General features: G+C 42.7%; 1 protein-coding gene across 2 annotated transcripts in view; it reads left to right on the top strand.

Annotated features, from left to right (window-relative positions):
* CD34 (CD34 molecule) overlaps positions 1-22090 on the top strand; it is a 134540-nt gene that overhangs the window by 81398 nt on the left and 31052 nt on the right. The window contains exons 3-4 of one of the 2 annotated variants that reach the window (XM_040424059.1): positions 6590-6846; positions 13479-13553. In XM_040424059.1, coding sequence (XP_040279993.1) covers positions 6590-6846; positions 13479-13553 — 332 coding nt within the window. Of the gene's footprint in view, positions 1-6562; positions 6847-13478; positions 13554-22090 lie in introns of both variants that reach the window. The other variant, XM_040424058.1, reaches the window with a different exon arrangement.

The following is a 22090-nucleotide window of genomic DNA, read 5'->3' as shown; positions in this document are numbered from 1 at the left end:
CCGAATATAAGGAGATACCGGAGGCTATACCGGGAGAACGGAGTGGTGCCCAGGTATAACAGTAAGTGCAGGGAGATCCCTGGGCGCCGCTCTCCATGTCTGTATACTTAGTTTAGATTTTCTATTCTAGTGAAAGGTCCTCTTTAAATGTATCCCAAGGTGGTAAGTTTGTAGCCATTTCCTAAGGATTAATAGGGACCCTAAAGTCCCAAATTTTGTTGCCACATATGGTATCATATACAGTGCTGCCCATAATTATTCATACCCCAGGCAAATTTTTACTTAAAGTTACTTTTATTCAACCAGCAAGTAATAAGGCACACAAAAGCTCGCTTGGCCTTTGCAAAAGCTCATCTGGACAAAGAAGAAGACTTCTGGTCTTCTGTGTTATGGTCAGATGAAACAAAAATGTAATTGTTTTGTCACAATGATGTTTCCTTCATTTGGCGTAAAAAAGGAGAAGCCTTCAACCCAAAGAACACCATCCCCACTGTCAAACATGGTGGTGGGAACCTAATACTTTGGGGGGGGGTTTCAGCCAATGGACCAGGGAACCTAATCACAGTAAACGGCACCATGAAAAAAGAGCAATACATGACAATTCTCAAAGACAACATCAGGCAGTCTGCAGTGAAACTTGGCCTTGGGCACCAGTGGACATTTCAGCATGACAATGACCCAAAACACAAAGCAAAAGTGGTGAAGAAATGGTTAGCAGACAACAGCATTAACGTTTTGGAGTGGCCCAGCCAGAGTCCAGACTTGAATCCAATTGAGTATCTGTGGAAGGAGCTAAAGATCAGGGTGATGGCAAGAAGACCCTCCAACCTGAAAGATTTGGAGCTCATTGCCAAAGATGAATGAGCAAAAATACCTGTGGAGACATGCAAAAAGCTGGTCTGCAATTATAGGAAGCGTTTGATTGCTGTAATAGCCAATAAAGGCTTTTCTATTGATTATTGAGAAGGGTATGAATAATTTTGGATTGGACACTTTTTGCTCAAATGTAAATAAAAGCTGAGAAATGTTTTTTTTTTCCACAATAATGCCTCTTGTACATCGTCTTATTATCTTTTGGGAGACACCTATGTCATTTCCCGTCAAAAAATTACTTGCTGGTTAAATAAAAGCAACTTTAACCCCTTAAGGACTCGGCCCTATTACACCTTCTGGACTTGGCCATTTTTTGCAAATCTGACCAGTGTCACTTTAAGTGCTGATAACTTTAAAATGCTTTGACTTATCCAGGCCATTCTGAGATAGTTTTTTCGTCACATATTGTACTTCATGACACTGGTAAAATGAAGTAAAAAAAAAATCTATTTTTATTTATAAAAAAATAGCAAATTTACCCAAAAATTTTAAAAAATTGCAAATTTCCAAGTTTCAATTTCTCTACTTCTATAATACATAGTAATACCTCCAAAAATAGTTATTACTTTACATTCTGCATATGTCTACTTCATGTTTGGATCATTTTGGGAATGATATTTTATTTTTTGGGGATGTTACAAGGCTTAGAAGTTTAGAAGCAAATCTTGAAATTTTTCAGAAATTTTCAAAAACCAAATTTTTAGGGACCAGTTCAGGTCTGAAGTCACTTTGCGAGGCTTTGATAATAGAAACCACACCTGAAGTCACTTTGCGAGGCTTAGATAATAGAAACTACACCCCTCAAGGTATTCAAAACTGATTTTACAAACTTTGTTAACCCTTTAGGTGTTCCACAAGATTTTCAATTTTAATAATTTTTTTCCAGTTACAAAGCAAGGGTTAACAGCCAAACCAAACTCAATATTTATGGCCCTGATTCTGTAGTTTACAGAAACACCCCATATGTGGTCGTAAACTACTGTACGGGCACACGGCAGGGCGCAGAAGGAAAGGAATGCCATACGGTTTTTGGAAGGCAGATTTTGCTGGACTGTTTTTTTTGACACCATGTCCCATTTGAAGCCGCCCTGATGCACCCCTAGAGTAGAAACTCCAAAAAAGTGGCCCCATTTTAGAAACTACGGGATAGGGTGGCAGCATTGTTGGTACTAGTTTAGGGTACATATGATTTTTGGTTGCTCTATATCACACTTTTTGTGAGGCAAGATAACAAGAAATAGCTGTTTTTGCACCGTTTTTATTTTTTGTTATTTACAACATTCATCTAACAGGTTAGATCATGTGATATCTTTATAGACCAGATTGTCACGGATGTGGCGATACCTAATATGTATACTTTTTTTTATTTATGTAAGTTTTACACAATGATTTCTTTTTTGAAGCAAAAAAAATCATGTTTTAGTGTTTCCATAGTCTGAGAGCCATAATTTTTTCAGTTTTTGGAAAAATTGGGTAAGGTATGATTTTTGCGGGATGACATGACGGTTTTATTGGCACTATTTTGGGGTGCGTGTGACTTTTTGATCGCTTGCTATTACACTTTTTGTGATGTAAGATGACAAAAAATGGTTTATTTAGCACAGTTTTTATTAAAAAATTTTTACGGTGTTCATCTGAGGGGTGATATTTTTATAGAGCCGGTCGATACGAACGCGACGATACCAAATATGTATACGTTTTTTATATTTATGTAAGTTTTACACAATAACAGCTTTTTTGAAACAAAAAGAAAATCATGTTTTAGTGTCTCCATATTCTGAGAGCCATAGTTTTTTCAGTTTTTAGGCGATTATCTTAGGCAGGGTCTAATTTTTTGCGGGATGAGGTGACGGTTAGATTGGTACAATTTTGGGGTGCATATGACTTTTTGATCGCTTGCTATTACACTTTTTGTGATGTAAGGTGACAAAAAATGGTTTATTTAGCACAGTTTTTATTTTTATTTTTTTACGGTGTTCATCTGAGGGGTTAGGTCATGTGATATTTTTATAGAGCCGGTCGATACGAACGCGACAATACCAAATATGTATAAGTTTTTTATATTTATGTAAGTTTTACACAATAACAGCTTTTTTAAAACAAAAAAAAAAAGATGTTTTAGTGTCTCCATATTCTGAGCCATAGTTTTTTTTTTTTTTGGGCGATTGTCTCAGGTAGGGGCTCATTTTTTGCGGGATGAGGTGACGGTTAGATTGGTACTATTTTGGTGGGCAAATACCTTTTTGATCGCTTGCTGTTGTACTTTTTGTGATGTAAGGTGACAAAAAAATTGTTTATTTAGCACAGTTTTTATTTTTTATTTTTTACGGTGTTTATCTGAGGGGTTAGGTCATGTGATATGTTTATAGAGCCAGTCGATACGGACGCGGCAATACCTAATATGTATACTTTTTTTTTTCTTCTATTTTTTACTAATTTTTTTTAACTTTATTTGGGGAAACTTACAAACCGGATTCCCAAAAAGTTGGGACACTAAACCAATTGTGAATAAAAATGAATGCAATGATGTGGAGATGGCAAATGTCAATATTTTATTTGTAATAGAACGTAGATGACAGATTTAAATGTTTAATCCGAGTAAATGTATCATTTTAAAGGAAAAATACGTTGATTCAAAATTTCATGGTATCAACAAATCACAAAAAAGTTGGGACAAGTAGCAATAAGAGGCTGGAAAAAGTAAATTTGAGCATAACGAAGAGCTGGAAGACCAATTAACACTAATTAGGTCAATTGGCAACATGATTGGGTATAAAAAGAGCTTCTCAGAGTGGCAGTGTCTCTCAGAAGCCAAGATGGCTAGAGGATCTCCAATTCCCACAATGTTGCGCAGAAAGATAGTGGAGCAATATCAGAAAGGTGTTACCCAGCGAAAAATTGCAAAGACTTTGCATCTATCATCATCAACTGTGCATAACATCATCCGAAGATTCAGAGAATCTGGAACAATCTCTGTGCATAAGGGTCAAGGCTGTAAAACCATACTGGATGCCCGTGATCTCCGGGCCCTTAAACGACACTGCACCACAAACAGGAATGCTACTGTAAAGGAAATCACAGAATGGGCTCAGGAATACTTCCAGAAACCATTGTCAGTGAACACAATCCACCGTGCCATCCGCCGTTGCCAGCTGAAACTCTACAGTGCAAAGAAGAAGCCATTTCTAAGCAAGATCCACAAGCTCAGGCGTTTTCACTGGGCCAGGGATCATTTAAAATGGAGTGTGGCAAAATGGAAGACTGTTCTGTGGTCAGACGAGTCACGATTCGAAGTTATTTTTGGAAATCTGTGACGCCATGTCATCCGGACCAAAGAGGACAAGGACAACCCAAGTTGTTATCAACGCTCAGTTCAGAAGCCTGCATCTCTGATGGTATGGGGTTGCATGAGTGCGTGTGGCATGGGCAGCTTGCATGTCTGGAAAGGCACCATCAATGCAGAAAAATATATTCAGGTTCTAGAACAACATATGCTCCCATCCAGACATCATCTCTTTCAGGGAAGACCCTGCATTTTTCAACAAGATAATGCCAGACCACATTCTGCATCAATCACAACATCATGGCTGCGTAGGAGAAGGATCCGGGTACTGAAATGGCCAGTCTGCAGTCCAGATCTTTCACCTATAGAGAACATTTGGCGCATCATAAAGAGGAAGGTGCAACAAAGAAGGCCCAAGACAATTGAACAGTTAGAGGCCTGTATTAGACAAGAATGGGAGAGCATTTCTATTTCTAAACTTGAGAAACTGGTCTCCTCGGTCCCCAGACGTCTGTTGAGTGTTGTAAGAAGAAGGGGAGATGCCACACAGTGGTGAAAATGGCCTTGTCCCAACTTTTTGGGGATTTGTTGACACCATGAAATTCTGATTCAACATATTTTTCCCTTAAAATGGTACATTTTCTTAGTTTAAACTTTTGTTCCGTGATTTATGTTCTATTCTGAATAAAATATTAGAAGTTGGCACCTCCACATCATTGCATTCAGTTTTTATTCACGATTTGTATAGTGTCCCAACTTTTTTGTAATCCGGTTTGTATTTTTTTGGGGGGAAAACTTTTTTTTTCAACTTTTTTTTCACTTTGTTTTTTGTCCCTCTTTGGGACTTGAACTTTTGGGGGTCTAATCCTTTACAATGCATTCCAATACTTCTGTATTGGAATGCATTGGCTGTATAAGTAATACTGTGTGTATTACTCATACAGCTTCCGGTCTGTGAGATCCAGGGGGCTGGATCTCACAGGCTCGTCACCGTTAGGCAGCGCAGATGCCTCAGGAAGGCATCGCGCTGCCTTCCATGCCATTGGGTCCCCCCCACAGCCCCATGGGGACCCGATGGCACCACCACCGCCGCACCAGTTAAAGGGGTTGTCCGGGATCAAAACCTTTTTTTTTTAAATACGTTTACACACTCTTAATAGCCGATTCAAGGTCCCCACATATGTTTTCTTGCATTTTCTCCTCTTCTACAGGGCTCCCACAGTCCCCCACTCATTGTTCACATCGATGTTTATGTTAGCGCTAACTTCCTGCCGCACATCGTCACCTCCTCTGTGCATCCGCCCCCCTGAATCATTCTTTCTCCAGCCTGCTGCAGAATTTGCATGTATTTTACATAGGAGGCGTTTACTATGCTAAGTAGCATAGTGCTCTGCCTCCTTCATTGAGAAGAAAGCGCACTGCCCGGTGATGTCACAGGACCAGAAGGGCGGGGTTTAGCGTCATGTGTTGCCACCTAGTTTTCGCCCCTCAGTGCGCTCTGCATAATCACTGAGCGCACTGAGGCTGACGGTGACGTCACCGGGCTCCCTGCGAAGCTGAAGCAGAGGCTTCGCTCTGCAGTAAGGGACCCGGTACGTCACTGAATCTTTGAAAAGCGGCACTTCCGGCAGAGGATTTGACATGAAAACGGGGCTTAGAAAAGTCTGGCTCAGGTAGGACAGGAATGTATGTAATATTTATGTGCTTGGTGTTCACTTGTAGCAATGTCCCCAATCCTGGACAACCCCTTTAAAAGCCACAAACCGCAGGTCTGAATTGACACGGGGGGGGGTCACGGGACCCCCCCGCGCATTTAGCCCAGGTGGCTGCTCAATGATTTGAGCAGGCACCTTGTTCCGATCACCGCCCGCCGGGGCGGCGGTGATCGGAACAACACATGACGTACCGGTACGTCAAGGGTCCTTAAGGACTCGGTAACCATGCCGTACCAATACGTCATGGGTCCCTAAGGGGTTAAGTCAAAATTTTCCAGGGGTATGAATAATTATGGGCAGAACTGTTCCTTTTTGCAGTAAATCTGCAATGGAAAATCTGCAGCATATCTGTTCCGTGTTCCTTAATTTTTAGTTCAGTGGCAAAGAAAAGACGATCTGACATGATCTGACTGTGCCACCCATTAAGGAATTATGTTTCTCCATCCACATCCTTTCCATGACACTTGGGCCAATTCCCCATCCCCTTGATCGCTAATGGTGCCATTCCTCTGGAGTGGGGAGGTCTTTAGGTACCCACTATAAAATATCAAGTAATGTGACCAATGGAGCCTCGTCTCTCAAGAATTTCCCACCTTGTTTCCTTGCATTCATTTATTTTTCATTGAAATGATACATGCATTTATACCGGTATATGGTACATCAGTAGAATTGTAACATTTTATCTCCATAGTTATAGTTTCAGGACCTAATTCAACAGCACTCGCTGAAACGAATGGACCAAATAACAGAAATTCAACTCAAACAGAAGTTCCTCAAAGAAACTTTACATCTCCAACAACTAATGTGATTGATGGCAGAGATCTAGTTTCACAAGGCAGTGAAAAAACCACCTTGATAATGACTGAGACTACAACTAGAGCTGTGCAGGCAACCGACAGAACGACAGTGCCACAAGCTACAAGTTTAAGAATGGAAATATTATTTGCACAGACAACAGCGGCACCAGGCAGCATTGTGAGTATGTGTTGAAATGTGTCATCAAGCAGGATATGCAGCAACAGTTTTACCTCTTTAAAGAGGACCTTTCACCGATTCTTACCCTATGAACTAACTATACAGATATGTAGAGCGGCGCCCGGGGATCTCACTGCACTTACTATTATCCCCGGGCGCCGCTCCGTTCTCCTGCTATGTCCTCCGGTATCTCCGTTCCCTAAGTTATGGTAGGCGGAGTCTGCCCTAGCGCTGGCCAATCGCAGCGCAGAGCTCACAGCCTGGGAGGTTATTTTCTCCCAGGCTGTGAGCTCTGCAATGCGATTGGCCAGCGCTAGGGCAGACTCCGCCTACCATAACTTAGGGAACAGAGATACCGGAGGGCATAGCAGGAGAACGGAGCGGCGCCCAAGGATAATAGTAAGTGCAGAGAGATCCCCGGGCGCCGCTCCACATGTCTGTATACTTAGTTCATAGGGTAAGAATCGGTGAAAGGTCCTCTTTAAATTTAGCCATACAATACATAACAACATATCATTAACCAGCTAACCAATTTTATGATAATTAATGCTATTTGCATTGCTATTTTACATTAAAAGTAGACCATCTGCTTCATTGATTATGGTTCCTGCTTTGATATTTTATGCTGTTAGAGCGAGACCCTGCGATTGTACAGTTTAGATAAATACTTGTGAACAACACAAGTTTCCAGTAGTACTGAGTAACTTTAATACGGCTAAAATTGTTTATATCATGCTAAAGGGTATACTCATCTTAGCCATTCATGGGGGTATGTGGAAGCAGAAATAAGGAAAGATCAGCAGGTGGCGCTATACAGATACATTTTATTGAATAACTCAGTGGCTATACTAAATGTTTAATTACAAAAGTATTCAGATCCAGATCAGATCCTACAGTAGTTTGAAGAAGATGAAGGTTTTTCCTGGGATAGCCCTATTACAATTTCAAATAATCAGAATGCTTGTTATATTGTGACCCAATCTTTCTATCTATGGCCAGCCTAAATGGGTTTTCAGTTTACATGAACAACCTTTAAATTAACAGCTGTTTTTCTTTTACCTTTATTGCTCTTATCTTCCATTCTGGCCTGTAGTCACATGACCATGTCCATGCAGCTCTTTCTTATTTCCTGTAATGTTATGTCCATGGGTGTGTCAAGGCAGCAGTAGGGCAGTGATAAGGTACTGTCTATGTAACGATGTGTGGGAGGAGCTATAAACTAGCTGGGGGTTGTTAGAGGCAGTGATGGGGGAGTGTCTATGTAACTAGCTGGTGGGAGGAGCTATAAACTAGCTGGGGTTGTTAGAGGCAGTGATAGGGGAGTGTCTATGTAACTAGCTGGTGGGAGGAGCTATAAACTAGCTGGGCGTTGTTAGAGGCAGTGATAGGGGAGTGTCTATGTAACTAGCTGGTGGGAGGAGCTATAAATTAGCTGGAAGTTGTTAGAGGCAGTGATAGGGGGGTGTCTATGTAACTAGCTGGTGGGAGGAGCTATAAACTAGCTGGAAGTTGTTAGAGGCAGTGATAGGGGGGTGTCTATGTAACTAGCTGGTGGGAGGAGCTATAAAGTAGCTAGGGGTTGTTAGAGGCAGTGATAGGGGAGTGTCTATGTAACTAGCTGGTGGGAGGAGCTATAAACTAGCTGGGCGTTGTTAGAGGCAGTGATAGGGGAGTGTCTATGTAAAGATGTGTGGGAGGAGCTATAAACTAGCTGGGGGTTGTTAGAGGCAGTGATAGGGGAGTGTCTATGTAACTAGCTGGTGGGAGGAGCTATAAAATAGCTGGGCGTTGTTAGAGGCAGTGATAGGGGAGTGTCTATGTAACTAGCTGGTGGGAGGAGCTATAAACTAGCTGGGGATTGTTAGAGGCAGTGATAGGGGAGTGTCTATATAACTAGTTGGTGGGAGGAGCTATAAACTAGCTGGGGGTTGTTAGGGGCAGTGATAGGGGAGTGTCTATGTAACTAGCTGGTAAGAGGAGCTATAAACTAGCTGGGGGTTGTTAGGGGCAGTGATAGGGGAGTGTCTATGTAACTAGCTGGTGGGAGGAGCTATAAACTAGCTGGAAGTTGTTAGAGGCAGTGATAGGGGAGTGTCTATGTAACAAGCTGGTGGGAGGAGCTATAAACTAGTTGGGGGTTGTTAGAGGCAGTGATAGGGGAGTGTCTATATAACTAGCTGGTGGGAGGAGCTATAAACTAGCTGGGGATTGTTAGAGGCAGTGATAGGGGAGTGTCTATATAACTAGCTGGTGAGAGGAGCTATAAACTAGCTATGGGTTGTTAGAGGCAGTGATAGGGGAGTGTCTATGTAACTAGCTGGTGGGAGGAGCTATACACTAGTTGGGGGTTGTTAGAGGCAGTGATAGGGGAGTGTCTATGTAACTAGCTGGTGGGAGGAGCTATAAACTAGCTGGGGGTTGTTAGAGGCAGTGATAGCGGAGTGTCTATGTAACTAGCTGGTGGGAGGAGCTATAAACTAGCTGGAAGTTGTTAGAGGCAGTGATAGGGGAGTGTCTATGTAACAAGCTGGTGGGAGGAGCTATAAACTAGCTAGGGGTTGTTAGAGGCAGTGATAGGGGAGTGTCTATGTAACTAGCTGGTGGGAGGAGCTATAAACTAGCTGGGGGTTGTTAGAGGCAGTGATAGGGAGTGTCTATGTAACTAGCTGGTGGGAGGAGCTATAAACTAGCTGGAAGTTGTTAGAGGCAGTGATAGGGGAGTTTCTATGTAACTAGCTGGTGGGAGGAGCTATAAACTAGCTGGGGGTTGTTAGGGGCAGTGATAGGGGAGTGTCTATGTAACAAGCGGGTGGGAGGAGCTATAAACTAGTTGGGGGTTGTTAGAGGCAGTGATAGGGGAGTGTCTATATAACTAGCTGGTGGGAGGAGCTATAAACTAGCTGGGGATTGTTAGAGGCAGTGATAGGGGAGTGTCTATGTAAATAGCTGGTGGGAGGAGCTATACACTAGCTGGGGGTTGTTAGAGGCAGTGATAGGGGAGTGTCTATGTAACTAGCTGGTGGGAGGAGCTATAAACTAGTTGGGGGTTGTTAGAGGCACTGATAGGGGAGTGTCTATATAACTAGTTGGTGGGAGGAGCTATAAACTAGCTGGGGGTTGTTAGAGGCAGTGATAGGGGGGTGTCTATGTAACTAGCTGGTGGGAGGAGCTATAAACTAGCTGGCGGTTGTTAGAGGCAGTGATAGGGGAGTGTCTATGTAACTAGCTGGTGGGAGGAGCTATAAACTAGCTAGGGGTTGTTAGAGGCAGTGATAGGGGAGTGTCTATATAACTAGCTGGTGGGAGGAGCTATAAACTAGCTGGGGGTTGTTAGAGGCAGTGATAGGGGGGTGTCTATGTAACTAGCTGGTGGGAGGAGCTATAAACTAGCTAGGGGTTGTTAGAGGCAGTGATAGGGGAGTGTCTATACAACTAGCTGGTGGGAGGAGCTATAAACTAGCTGGGCGTTGTTAGAGGCAGTGATAGGGGAGTGTCTATGTAACAATGTGTGGGAGGAGCTATAAACTAGCTGGGGGTTGTTAGAGGCAGCAATTTTGATAACTGACTGTCTATGTGCGTAAACAAAATGGCATCCCAAAAACATGAATTTCATGATGTTTTTACAAATCATGCACTCCAGAATTCTGGTTTCAAAAAGTCACAAAAGAGGGCTTTTGTAACTTTTTGGGATTACTTGCATGAAAATTTGCAACTTTTTGTGCTTTTACACAACTCACTCTAGTGTTAAAGAGTGAGCATACTGTAGTTGGCCAGATCGTGACTAAAAACACAAATGTTGCAAGTTCACTATAGAAGGATAGGGTGGCATATACATTTAAGTAACCTCTCTAGACATATTCAAAGATGCACCAAACTTATCAAATAGCTTTGGATAACAAATTTAGTGCAAATAATGGCAATGCAGACTCATTCAAAACTGATAAGTTTAACTTTAAGTGTGGAAGTAACACTTTAAAAAAAGTAGTTTTTTGGGGGGAGATTTTCATTTGATAGCATATCCAATTGTATATTGATCATGGGAACCTGGAGGTTGGAACCCAGAGGCAATACACTAAGGAAAGGCCATAATTTTTTTACTTAAAGCAGATCTGAAAGCAAATTGTGAGGACAAGTCTGTGCTCTTATTTGCCAAAGCAGCTCAGAAATGTTGGCAACTAATAGGAAAGAATAGAGAGGACTCATCATTATGAGTCTTCTGTATTCATGAGGGATGCATTCTGCACACCCATCTCAGCAGCAACTGAAGAGCTACTGCGTATGTGCATGTGTACATGAAGCAATCAATCATTGTTAGTAGATGAAAGGAGGAGATGGGAACACTCCACTCATGAATTATAGTTCTGTATTCTGTCATCACACCAATATTTTTTGTTTTGTTTAGGCAATTAGAAGAATAGACATGTCCTTATACTTAAACTGGGCCCTGGAAAAAAAAACTAAAAGTGGCCTCATGTTGTAGGTGGGTCTAAGTTGAAAGAAGGCAGCGTCAATATAAGTTGATTGGACCAGCGATACTGTAGTGCAGCACAAAATATCACACTAACCAAACCAAATACCACGCAATCCCAGCTGCAGTATTCAACTGTATCGTCCTGATGACAATTATACAGTTGAGTTCAGGAGGACACTTACCACCGCTGGAGGGTGCATAAGTACCCTATGCGCCTAGCATTAAATAATGCTGAGAGCATCAGATTGCTATGTACTCAGAGGAGGGCCCCCCTGGGCATCAGCCCACATGGAGATTTCCTTGTAAGTTCTATGGCCAGTCCGCTCCTGCCTATACTATACTGTCCTTAAACAGGGCAGCACAGTATGCTGAAAGATCTGCTTTAATTGTGATTTGCTATGTAAACAAATTACTTATACTAATAGGACGGGCTCTCAACAAATCATCCGCACTTTATTTACTCACCATACATATAAACATTCATTAAAATATAAAAAAAATACATCACAAAAATATACATCAGTTATTGACCCAGGTATAAATTTTGCGGAGCTCACGCATCAAAAAATAAAAAATGTATATAAAAATGGCCCAACAGATTTACTGAATTTATGTTACTGGACGGTAGTTAATTCAGTCAATTTTGTTGTCAGTTCATCATCGACTTATTTGCAGCTAATCCCATTTATTGTTTAAAGAGGACCTTCACCGATTATTACACTATGAACTAACTATACATACATGTAGAGCGGCGCCCGGGGATCTCACTGCACTTACGGGTGCCGCTCCGTTCTCCTGCTATGTCCTCCGGTATCTACATTCCCTAAGTTATGGTAGGCGGAGTCTGCCCTTGTTCTTCTGTAGCACTGGCCAATCGCATTGCAAAGCTCACAGCCTGGGAGAAAAAAAACTCCCAGGCTGTGAGCTCTGCGCTGCGATTGGCCAGCGCTAGAGCAGAACAAGGGCTGACTCCGCCTACCATAACTTAGTGACTAGAATCTCCGCCTACTATAACTTAGTGACAGAAGATACCGGAGGGCATAGCAGGAGAACGGAACGGCGCCCGGGGATAATAGTAAGTGCAGTGAGATCCCCGGGCGCCGCTCTACATGTCTGTATACTTAGTTCATAGTGTAATAATCGGTGAAAGGTCCTCTTTAATTGTATTTAATATTGCATGTATTCATGCCTTTATAATCTGTCTTATCCTTTCAATGTATAATAATATATAAAAATAATATATATATAGGATTTTATCATCACACTGGCTGGTAATTTCTAATGTAGAAGGCAAGGTTATACCTGCGCTTTGTGCCTGTGTTGTTAGGATATATTCACATAATGAATTATTGGGTTACTCACGATCACGGTGTGCTATACAGGATTTCGCACCACACGTGTTTCTGCCCGTTATGTCTCTCTCCGTGGTGTCCAATCGGCTCGTGGTAAGCTATGCGGCTGTACTCCCTGCCGTCTCAGCACACTAGCGCACTCCTACAGATACTGCCGAGAACGTTGTATATCAGTCCGGTGATATTGTGATTTGTATGAAAATGTAGATCTCCGTCCACACTATCATTCTGTTGGCATTCTTTCACCAGATGCGTTTCGAAACAAGCGTGTTTTTTCCTCAGTGGTACATACTCCACAAGTTTGTTTTGAAACGCAATATTAAATACAAATACAATTAAACAATAAATGGGATTAGCTGCAAATAAGTCGATGATGAAATGAAAACAAAATTGACTGAATGAATTACCGTCCAGTGACATAACTTCAGTAAATCTGTTGGTCCACTTTTATATACTTTTTTTTTTATGCATGAGCTCCACAAAATTTATACCTGGGTCAATAACTGATGTATATTTTTGTGATGTATTTTTTTATATTTTAATGAATGTTTATATGTATGGTGAGTAAATAAAGTGATTTGTCGAGAGCCAGTCCTATTAGTATATTATTTGCACTTGGTTTGATGCCATAGGGTGAACCGCTGACTGAGCTCCACAATAGCTGGTGAGCGCCCTCAAATTAGTAATAAATTACTAACATAGCCAATGTTTCATAATTTATGGTACCTGTATTTATGCTTTACAGATACAGTAAAATTAAGAACTGTGAAACTTATTAGAATGAACTTTTTCTTCTTTTCAACTTACAGACTTGCAGAGGCCTTGGGGGCTTCACATCAACTTCACAAGTGGCTTGCTTTCAGTATGAAGAAGAAACAACGTGTGTGAGTTTCTAAGAGTAGCTACCTGTATAGCTTACATTTCTCTGTATGTTAAACCATGAGTAACACTGGAAACAATTTGAAGGCAACTATACCTTTACATATTACAAATTGCAATTTCAGGATCTACAACTGTGATATTATATGTACCACACTATATTGACCCTGTTTTCACTTAAAGAGAACCTGTCACCATGAAAATGCAGTGTAACCTGCAGGCAGCATGTAATGGAGCAGGAGAATCTGAGCAGAGTGATATATAGTTTTATGGGATATTGGTCCTATCAGTGATTGACAGCCTTCCCTCTATGAGACAGTGGTCCTATCAGTGATTGACAGCCTTCCCTCTATGAGGAGGCGGTCCTATCAGTGACTGACAGCTATCCCTGTTAGGACTATCTCCTTGTCTTCAAAGCTCAGAATGATCAGGAATTGAAATGAACAAAATACAATATAGCGCTCATGCACACGACCGAATGTTTGGTCCGCATCTGATCTACATTTTTTGCGGATCGATGCAGACCCATTTATTTAAATGGGGTCGCAAAAGATGTGGACAGCACACTTGTGTGCTATCTGCATCCACAAGTCCATTCCGTGGCCCCACATAAAAGATAGAATATGTCCTATTCTTGTCCATTTTGTGGAAAATGATAGGACATTTCTTTTGAAGTGAAAAAGGAAATGACAGCATGCACATAAAGCTGATGATGGTGACAAGAACACTGTATTGCTTTGGTATGTGAGTTGACTGCCACAAAAAGGACTAGAAGAAAGAGGAGAGACTTGTTCTGATTGAGAATGTAGTTGTATTTTCCCAAAGGATCCGGTGAAGCCACCTCACGTGCTGCAATAGAGCTCTGTTACCTATGTTGTGTTTGAATGCCCATGGCTTATTTTAATCCTGCAGATCTTGCACACGGCTGTAGTTTTGTGTGTCAGCCTTGTGGAGAAAAACCGTCATAGAGCCAGTGGAAGCCGAGCTTGGTGTAGGTCTGTTACATCAGTTCCTGATCTGACCCAAATATAAGCAGATCTGGCCATGCCAATTCTTTGGGAAGTTTTGGCCGTACACTGCCTCCACTCTATATTGCCACTGCAGCCACCAGCCATCTCCTCATATTTTCTCCTCCATTCCAGAACCTGATTCAGCTACCAGGTCCTGTCCAACACACAATCACCATTGGAGTCTTTTCTCTCCCTGCCACTTTTATCAGACTGTGATATATCATGGTAGGTCCCTTGGCCAGCCTCTCATTCCCTGCTCTCTATTTGCCCTGACTGCCACTGTTGTTGCTCCCACCGCCAATACCATGGCTACAGGTGCCACCATTACCATCGCCAACATAGATATGCATGGGGTCCCTAGTCTCTTCCTGAACCTCCTCCTCAGGGCAGTCCAAACGGTAAATGCTCTCACACAAGATGTCAACAAGGAAACTCTCTTGACTGTCTGCCATAGGGCGTGCTGTTGTTTTGTTGCCTCTTCTTAGGAAAGAATAAGTTATTCCACTAAAAGGACGCAGTGAAGGCAGAGATGATGCAACTGAAAGACTTTTCTGGGGCTACAAGGAGGAGAATCTGTGACCCCTAGCTCCAACGAACAGTGTCAGACTCAGAGGATGACCTCAGCGTTATCCTGCTGTGACTGAGAGGAGAAGCGAGTTATCCAGTCCACAATTTCCTCCTCTTTTTTGCACCTTTTTAAAGCCAGGGAGTACTGTGGCCTACCATTACTACTAATGACTGGATGGCTGCTGCTGCTGCTACTACCCACAGTCTGGCTCTGGGAGGATGAGGCCTGGTTCTTTCATTTTTAACTCTTCCATATTCCAGACATTTTATTATGAGGCCTTATGAAAACTCCCAATTTTCCTAAATGTTATAATAAAATTGCAAGTGTTCTTCTGTAATTTAAAGACAGAGGCACAATTAAATGTTCTTGCCCTTCTACAAATACACTCACTGGTATTGACAATTTACTTTGAAAATATTGCAGCATTGGCGTCAGTAAGATTTCTGTCTACTGTGTTATTAATGTTTAAAAAGGCAGGTTCAAATAAGACCTTTCTTCACTACTAAGACACAAGTTGTAATGCAATTCCCCCCCCCCCAAAAAAAATAAAAATAATAAATGCAACAACACACCATTATAATGATGCTGGAAAGGCCAGTAACATTTCTGTCTACTGTGTTATTGGAGTTTAAAAATGCTGTTTCAAAAAATACCTTTCTTCACTATTAAGACACACATTGCAAACTTAGAATGCGATTATTCACCCCCCCCCCCCCCCCCAAAAAAAAAACAAAAAAAAAAAAAAAACGCCAACATAATGATGCAGGAATGGTTGGTAAGATTTATATCTACTGTGTTATTCAAAATGCAGGTACCAAAAATACTTTTATTCATTATTAATACACACATTGCAACATTGCAGACCACTATTTAACCCCCTTCCACCAATATAATGATGCAGGAAAGGAGGTAATATTTCTGTCTATGGTGTAATTTGCATTTAATTTCACTGGTATAAAAATGGCCTTATTGTCAACATAAATGCTTTTGCTACAATGCAGCGCTTTAAAAAAGCACTTTTGAAAAAAGTGCCATTGCTCAGCAGCAGAATGCCATTAAGGTGTTGTTCTGGCAATAAACTGGCACTAAGCCTATGTAGAAACTTAAGGGTTTTTTTTAAAAAAAAGCTATGTATGTGGTCCTCAGCCTCCTCTTGAATCTCCCCCTCAGGGCAGCCCAAACGGTGACTGCCCTTACACAAGTCATCAACAGGGAGACCTAGCTGTCTGCCACTGGGCGAGGCAGAGTTTTGTTGCCTCTTTTTAGGAAAGTAGAAGGCATTCCACTAGTACTTGGCAGTGATGACAGAGATGATGCAACCGAAAGGCTTTTCTGGGACTGCAGGGAGAAGGAGCAGGAGGATTGAGCAATCCAATCCACAATCGCATTCTCTTCCTCCTTAATGAAAATGTTGTGCCAGGGAGGACTACAGCCTACTATTAATACCGCTACTTCTGGCCCTAACAGATTTGGGCCTAATGTCTTACGCGTGTTCAAATATGCAGAGTCTGAAAAAAAAGCTTTCTCTAATGTAAAATACAAGTTGTTAACCTTCTATATGATTATCCCCCCCCCCCCTCTCACATCAACACTTAAACTGTGTGGAGATGCCCTGACATGGATTTTGGATTAGTATTTTACGTTTTCAGTCAGATTTAAAACGCTTCCCTCTGTATTGTAAGACACACATTGCACAGTGGAGATGGAGATGCCCTCACACAGATTTCAGACTAGTATTTTATGGTTTAACTTTTCACTGAGATATTTAAAACGCTGTCCTCTGTATTGTAACGCACACGTAGCATACTAGTATTGCTATATTTCACAAAATAAAAAAAACTTGAACTGTCTGACACAGATTTTGAACTGCTATCTCACATTTTCACTTAGATATTTCAAATCCTACCCTCTGTATTGTAAAACACACATAGCACACTTGCATTGCTATATATCGCTAAATTAAAAAAAACTAGAACAGTCTCCCAATGCCCTAACACAGATTTCAGACTACTATTTAACGTTTTCAGTCAGAGATTTGAAATGCTACCCTCTGTGATGTAAAACACACGTATCACTCTTGTATTGCAATTTTTCAAACAATACAGACAACAGCAAGGAACTTGGTGTGCCAGGTCTCCTTTGGCCGAGTCCACAATGCCGCCTCAGAACAGGGCGGAAGTGGGACTGATAGACCAATAAACATAAATAAAGTTAAGACCACGGCGGTGTGCCTAAAGGTCTGTAGACATGCCAATAGGCAAAGAAAAGGGTAGGTCTTACCAGTGGAGGACAATCTGGACCCACTCGTGCGGTACACAAACAGAGGTGGTTCTTAAGCTTGAACGAATCCTCCGGTGGGTGGTTGCTCTGTGATGGAGGGCCACAGAGAGAATCTATCCCTGTTTATTCCCTACTTGGCCTGTTGTGCCCTAAAGTAAGCCTCCTAACACGGGGTCCTAAATTAATTACCCTAGGTGGCCCTGTCAGGGACAGGGAAAGTGGCCCTGTTAGGGGCAGAGAAGATGGACCCGGGGTGTATCAAAAGGTAAAGGTGGTGAAAAGCTTATATGGCGATATACTCGATGTCCCTACGCGTTTAATATGGGAATATATCTGCATCTAAAGGAAAAAGCCTCTAACTGTGGAAGACCCCATAACTCATCAGGGGACAAGGGTCTTAGATAAAGGGAGAACCCCAGCTCCTACAACAACTATATGGTTTGAACAGAGGGGAAGGGGGGGGGGAGAAATTGTAGTGGCGAAGACTTAGAAGGACGTTTAGTCCTATTCAACCTAGGCACCTGTAGAGTGGAAAACATCAAAAGGAATCCAATCAGGGTGAGGGACTAGCTGTGGCACATTCTAGTAGCATGTCAAGATAGTTACTTGCTGTTTCCTTGGAGTGCGTGTGGCCTTTACCAGGGAGTGCGGCAGAGCGGAGGAAGGTGCTGCCGGTCTGCCGGCATCTGACAGCGCGACTGAGCGCGCTGTATGATTTAAATGGAAGGGGAGGGATGACGTTGGTTTGCGCATGCGCATAGACGTAGCCGTCGTTCACATGACTATGCATATGTCACGTGATGCGGCATGCTCCGTATCCATTAGCGCATACGCACCAGCTTGTAGGGAAGCCCATAGAAAGCGCAGCCTCACCGACGTCACGACGTAGGGGCGTCCTCGGGGAAAAGCGCAGCATGGGCTGTCAATGTAAAGTAGCTGGAGTGGGAGGAGCTATTAGTTAAACCAAATCGGCTCCTGCGATTACACTCGTGCTAGGGCTGGAGGGGTCAATAAGCGTCCCCTCCTGCATAGGACCCGAAAAGGGACATTATTGACAGTCAAACCTATGGATCTAGATAGGGAAAGTGAACATTGAGCAATAAATGATTATTAATAAAGCATAACATAAGTAGGAGAAAAGGGGGGAGCTTGAAGGTAAAAGGGTGAATAGATAGTGGAAAGGGGCATACGAAGATGATATAGTTGCCCCTTATTCCACTCAATTGATCACCCAATCTTGTACGTGGGCAGAGAGCACTATTGGGTGAAAGGCATCGTTCCGGGTCACAGGAAACAGCTAAATTGTAGCTGGTCGTTCAGACCATGGGGGTTGGTGGTTTTAAGTTTGAATATCCACCAGCATTCTCTCTGGAGGAGCCGTTTATCCCAATCCCCCCTAGTGGTTGGCTTCCTGATTAGTTCAATGCCTAGAAATGTGCCGTGAGCAGAGTGAACGTGTCTCGCCACCGGGGTATCCCTGTTACGTATATCGCCAATGTGCTCACCCATACGTACCCATAATTCCCTGCGGGTTTTGCCTACATATCTTATTCCGCACTCGCAGGTAAGGAGGTAAATAACTCCTGCGGTGCGACAGTTAATGAAATCACGTATGTAATGGGTATAGCCCGTGGAGTCCAATACCAGTGATTTGCCCTGGGTAACAAACTTGCAAAAGCTGCAGCGGCCACACTTAAAGCATCCAATGACTGGTTTGTCCAGCCATGTCCTTTTTTCGGGGGACTATAGGGGCTATGGACAAATTGATCTTTGAGGTTGGTACCTCTCCTAAAGGTCACTGAAGGGTGGGGACTGACTACATCGGCCAAATCCGGATCCATCAGGAGGGTATCCCAGTTGCGTCCAAGTATTTCTTTAATTTGAGTGGCCGCTGAGTCAAATGTGCCTATGATTCGTAGTCTTTTTTGTGGCTCCTTTTTGAGGTCCCCAGTGGTATGCAGAAGTGTAGTGCATGTCTCATGCCGTGCTCTCTGGTAGGCCTGTCTCACTGTGTTATCTGGGTAGCCTCGGGCCCGGAAACGTTTTCTCAGCTCATTTGCCTGACGTTTGAACTCCCGTTGTTCCGAGCAATTACGTTTCAGCCTTAAGTATTGACCCACCGAGATCCCCCATTTTAGTGGGATAGGATGACAGCTGTCCCATCTAAGCAGTGAATTCGTAGATGTCTCTTTCCGATAGATCGTAGTCTGCAAATTCCCCTTAATGTCCCTGGATATAGATATGTCCAGGAATGGGAGATTGTTACGTACAATTAGCGAGGTGAACCTGAGGTTAATGGTGTTGTGATTGAGCTCCTCCACCAACTTCTTGAAGTCATCCTCTGACCCGCTCCACAGAAAGAAAATATCATCTATGTAGCAGGCCCAGAGGATGATATATTCAGCGTACCAACTAGGTGTATTACCAAATACGATGGTCTCTTCCCACCAGCCCAGGAGCAAATTCGCATAAGATGGCGCGCATGAGCTGCCCATCACAGTGCCCCTGAGCTAGTGGTATATCCGACCATTGAAGAGAAAGCAGTTGCTAGACAGCACAAAGTTCAGAAGATCGAGGACTAACTCGTTGTGTGCGGAGAACTGCCAGCCCCTGGCTCTCAAGAAGTGTGCTGTAGCTAGAAGACCCTTATCGTGGGTGATGGAAGAATACAGAGCCTCAACATCAATTAATGCCAGGAACCAACTAGGTTCTAGGCAGAGGTTATCTAGTTTAGAGAGTAAATCACCCGTGTCTATCACTTAAGAGGGTAGGGATTGTACAAACGGCCCCAATATCTGATCTACGTAGATTCCGCTGTTCTGAGGCAGACTCCCTACCCCTGAGACAATCGGCCGACCCTTAAGGGGCAATGTGCCCTTATGGACCTTGGGTAGGCAATAAAAAGTTTGCATTATTGGGTGTGATGGGTAGAGGAACTCAAACTCATTGCTACAAATGAGCTTGTCCGTCTAAGCTTTTGTCAGAATCTGTCTCAGTTCCAGCTGGAATCTTGGGGTAGGGTCAGATGGTAAGACCTCATAACCTTGTCTATCAGTGAGTATTGTTAGACACATATCACGATAGGCTGGGGTGTCTAGGATGACAACGTTTCCCCCTTTGTCAGAAGGTTTAATCATGATATTACTGTCTTTCAATAGCTCCTTTATCGCCTGCCTCTCGTTCCTACTGCAGTTGAACCTTGTGGGATTTGAGATTACCCCAGTTAATTCGGTGATGGTTTGTTTTAGAAAAACGTCAATACATGAGATATCTCCCACTGGAGGCATTTTGGTACTTCTATTTTTAAGGTCTGCAAAAGGACCTGTGCCTTCGGGATTATTAGGCATGGTGTCAAGGTTATACAAAAGGTGAACATCTTCCAGGATCTCCACTGGTACGCCCAGCTCGCGGCTCTCTTTTTTGTCTCTAAGCTTGAAGTGTTTGTGCCACTTCAGCTTGCGGGCGAACAGGTGGAGATCCTTAGTCCAGCGAAATAGATCGAATTTAGTGGTAGGGACAAAGGATAAGCCTTGTCTCAATACCTTAGTCTCAGAGGGCGCGATGACAGGTTAATTACCAGTCTGTCCTCAGTAGGCCCTATTGGTTGGTCGGAGGTAGGGTATTTTGACTCTGTAACGGATAATGCGTTGTTTGATCTAAAAAAAATCCCATTTCAGGGATCTTAATCTTTAACATTAAAAGTTAGGTTTTAACACGTTGCTGCCCCCTTTATTTCATATAGTCTTAACTGCCGAGCAGTATTGGGGGTGGGTGCCACAGCACCTTTTTTCCCCTGAGAGACCACCTTCCATATTTCTTTAATTGCTATTTTTCACTAAACAAAAAACCCTTGAACTGTCTGGAGATGACATGTCATGGATTTCGGACTAGTATTTCACATTTTCAAATTTCAAAAGCTGCACACTTGTATTGCTATCTTCCCCCCCCCTCCCCATAAAAAACAAACCAAAAAAAAACAAGGAGATGATGTAACGCAGATTTCAGTCTAGTATTCACATGATTTCACTCAGACATGTTTACCCTCTGTATAGTAAGACACAAGTTGCACACACATATTGTTATTTTCCCAAACCCCCCAAAAACCCTTGAACTGTCTGGAGATGTCCTGAAACAGATTTCTGTCAAGTATTTCAGGTGTTTTCACTAACATTTTATTTCAAATGCCATATATGATATAACATGTGTTGTGCAGTTGTATTGAGCTTACTTCCCCACAAAAAAAGCTGTATTTCTGTTCAAATGGGGGGAAAATATGTTCTTCCAGGTAGCTGCTTTTGAGGCTCTGCAGCAGCTGGAGGTGTGCTAAGAGTCATACCTAGCTTTAGCTCCTCCATTTTCACTCCCTGGTTGAAAGCTTTCTCTGCCCTATTCTACACATTTTTTTCTTCTTTCTAACCTTTCCCTAAACTGTTCCTGACACAAGAATAAAAGTTTGATTGTGACTGTACCGTGTCCCTAAGATCGTTTTCTGTCAGACACTGCATAGATCCATTCACATGCATTCACAGCCCAACACAGAATGACGTTCTGCTCATTCTGCAAGGGCACCTGCTTGCCTGCTGCAACACTGATTGACTCATCCAGGCTGTCTGTCAGCCTGTGAGCCAATCTGGGCAAGCGCTCCTCTCCCCACTTCCTGTCAGGGTCATGTGAGCATGCTTTT

This window comes from Bufo bufo, chromosome 3 (genome assembly GCF_905171765.1).
Source record: "Bufo bufo chromosome 3, aBufBuf1.1, whole genome shotgun sequence".
NCBI lineage: Eukaryota > Metazoa > Chordata > Amphibia > Anura > Bufonidae > Bufo > Bufo bufo.
Note: the sequence above shows the minus strand (reverse complement) of the source record. Positions and strands in the feature narration are given on the sequence as shown.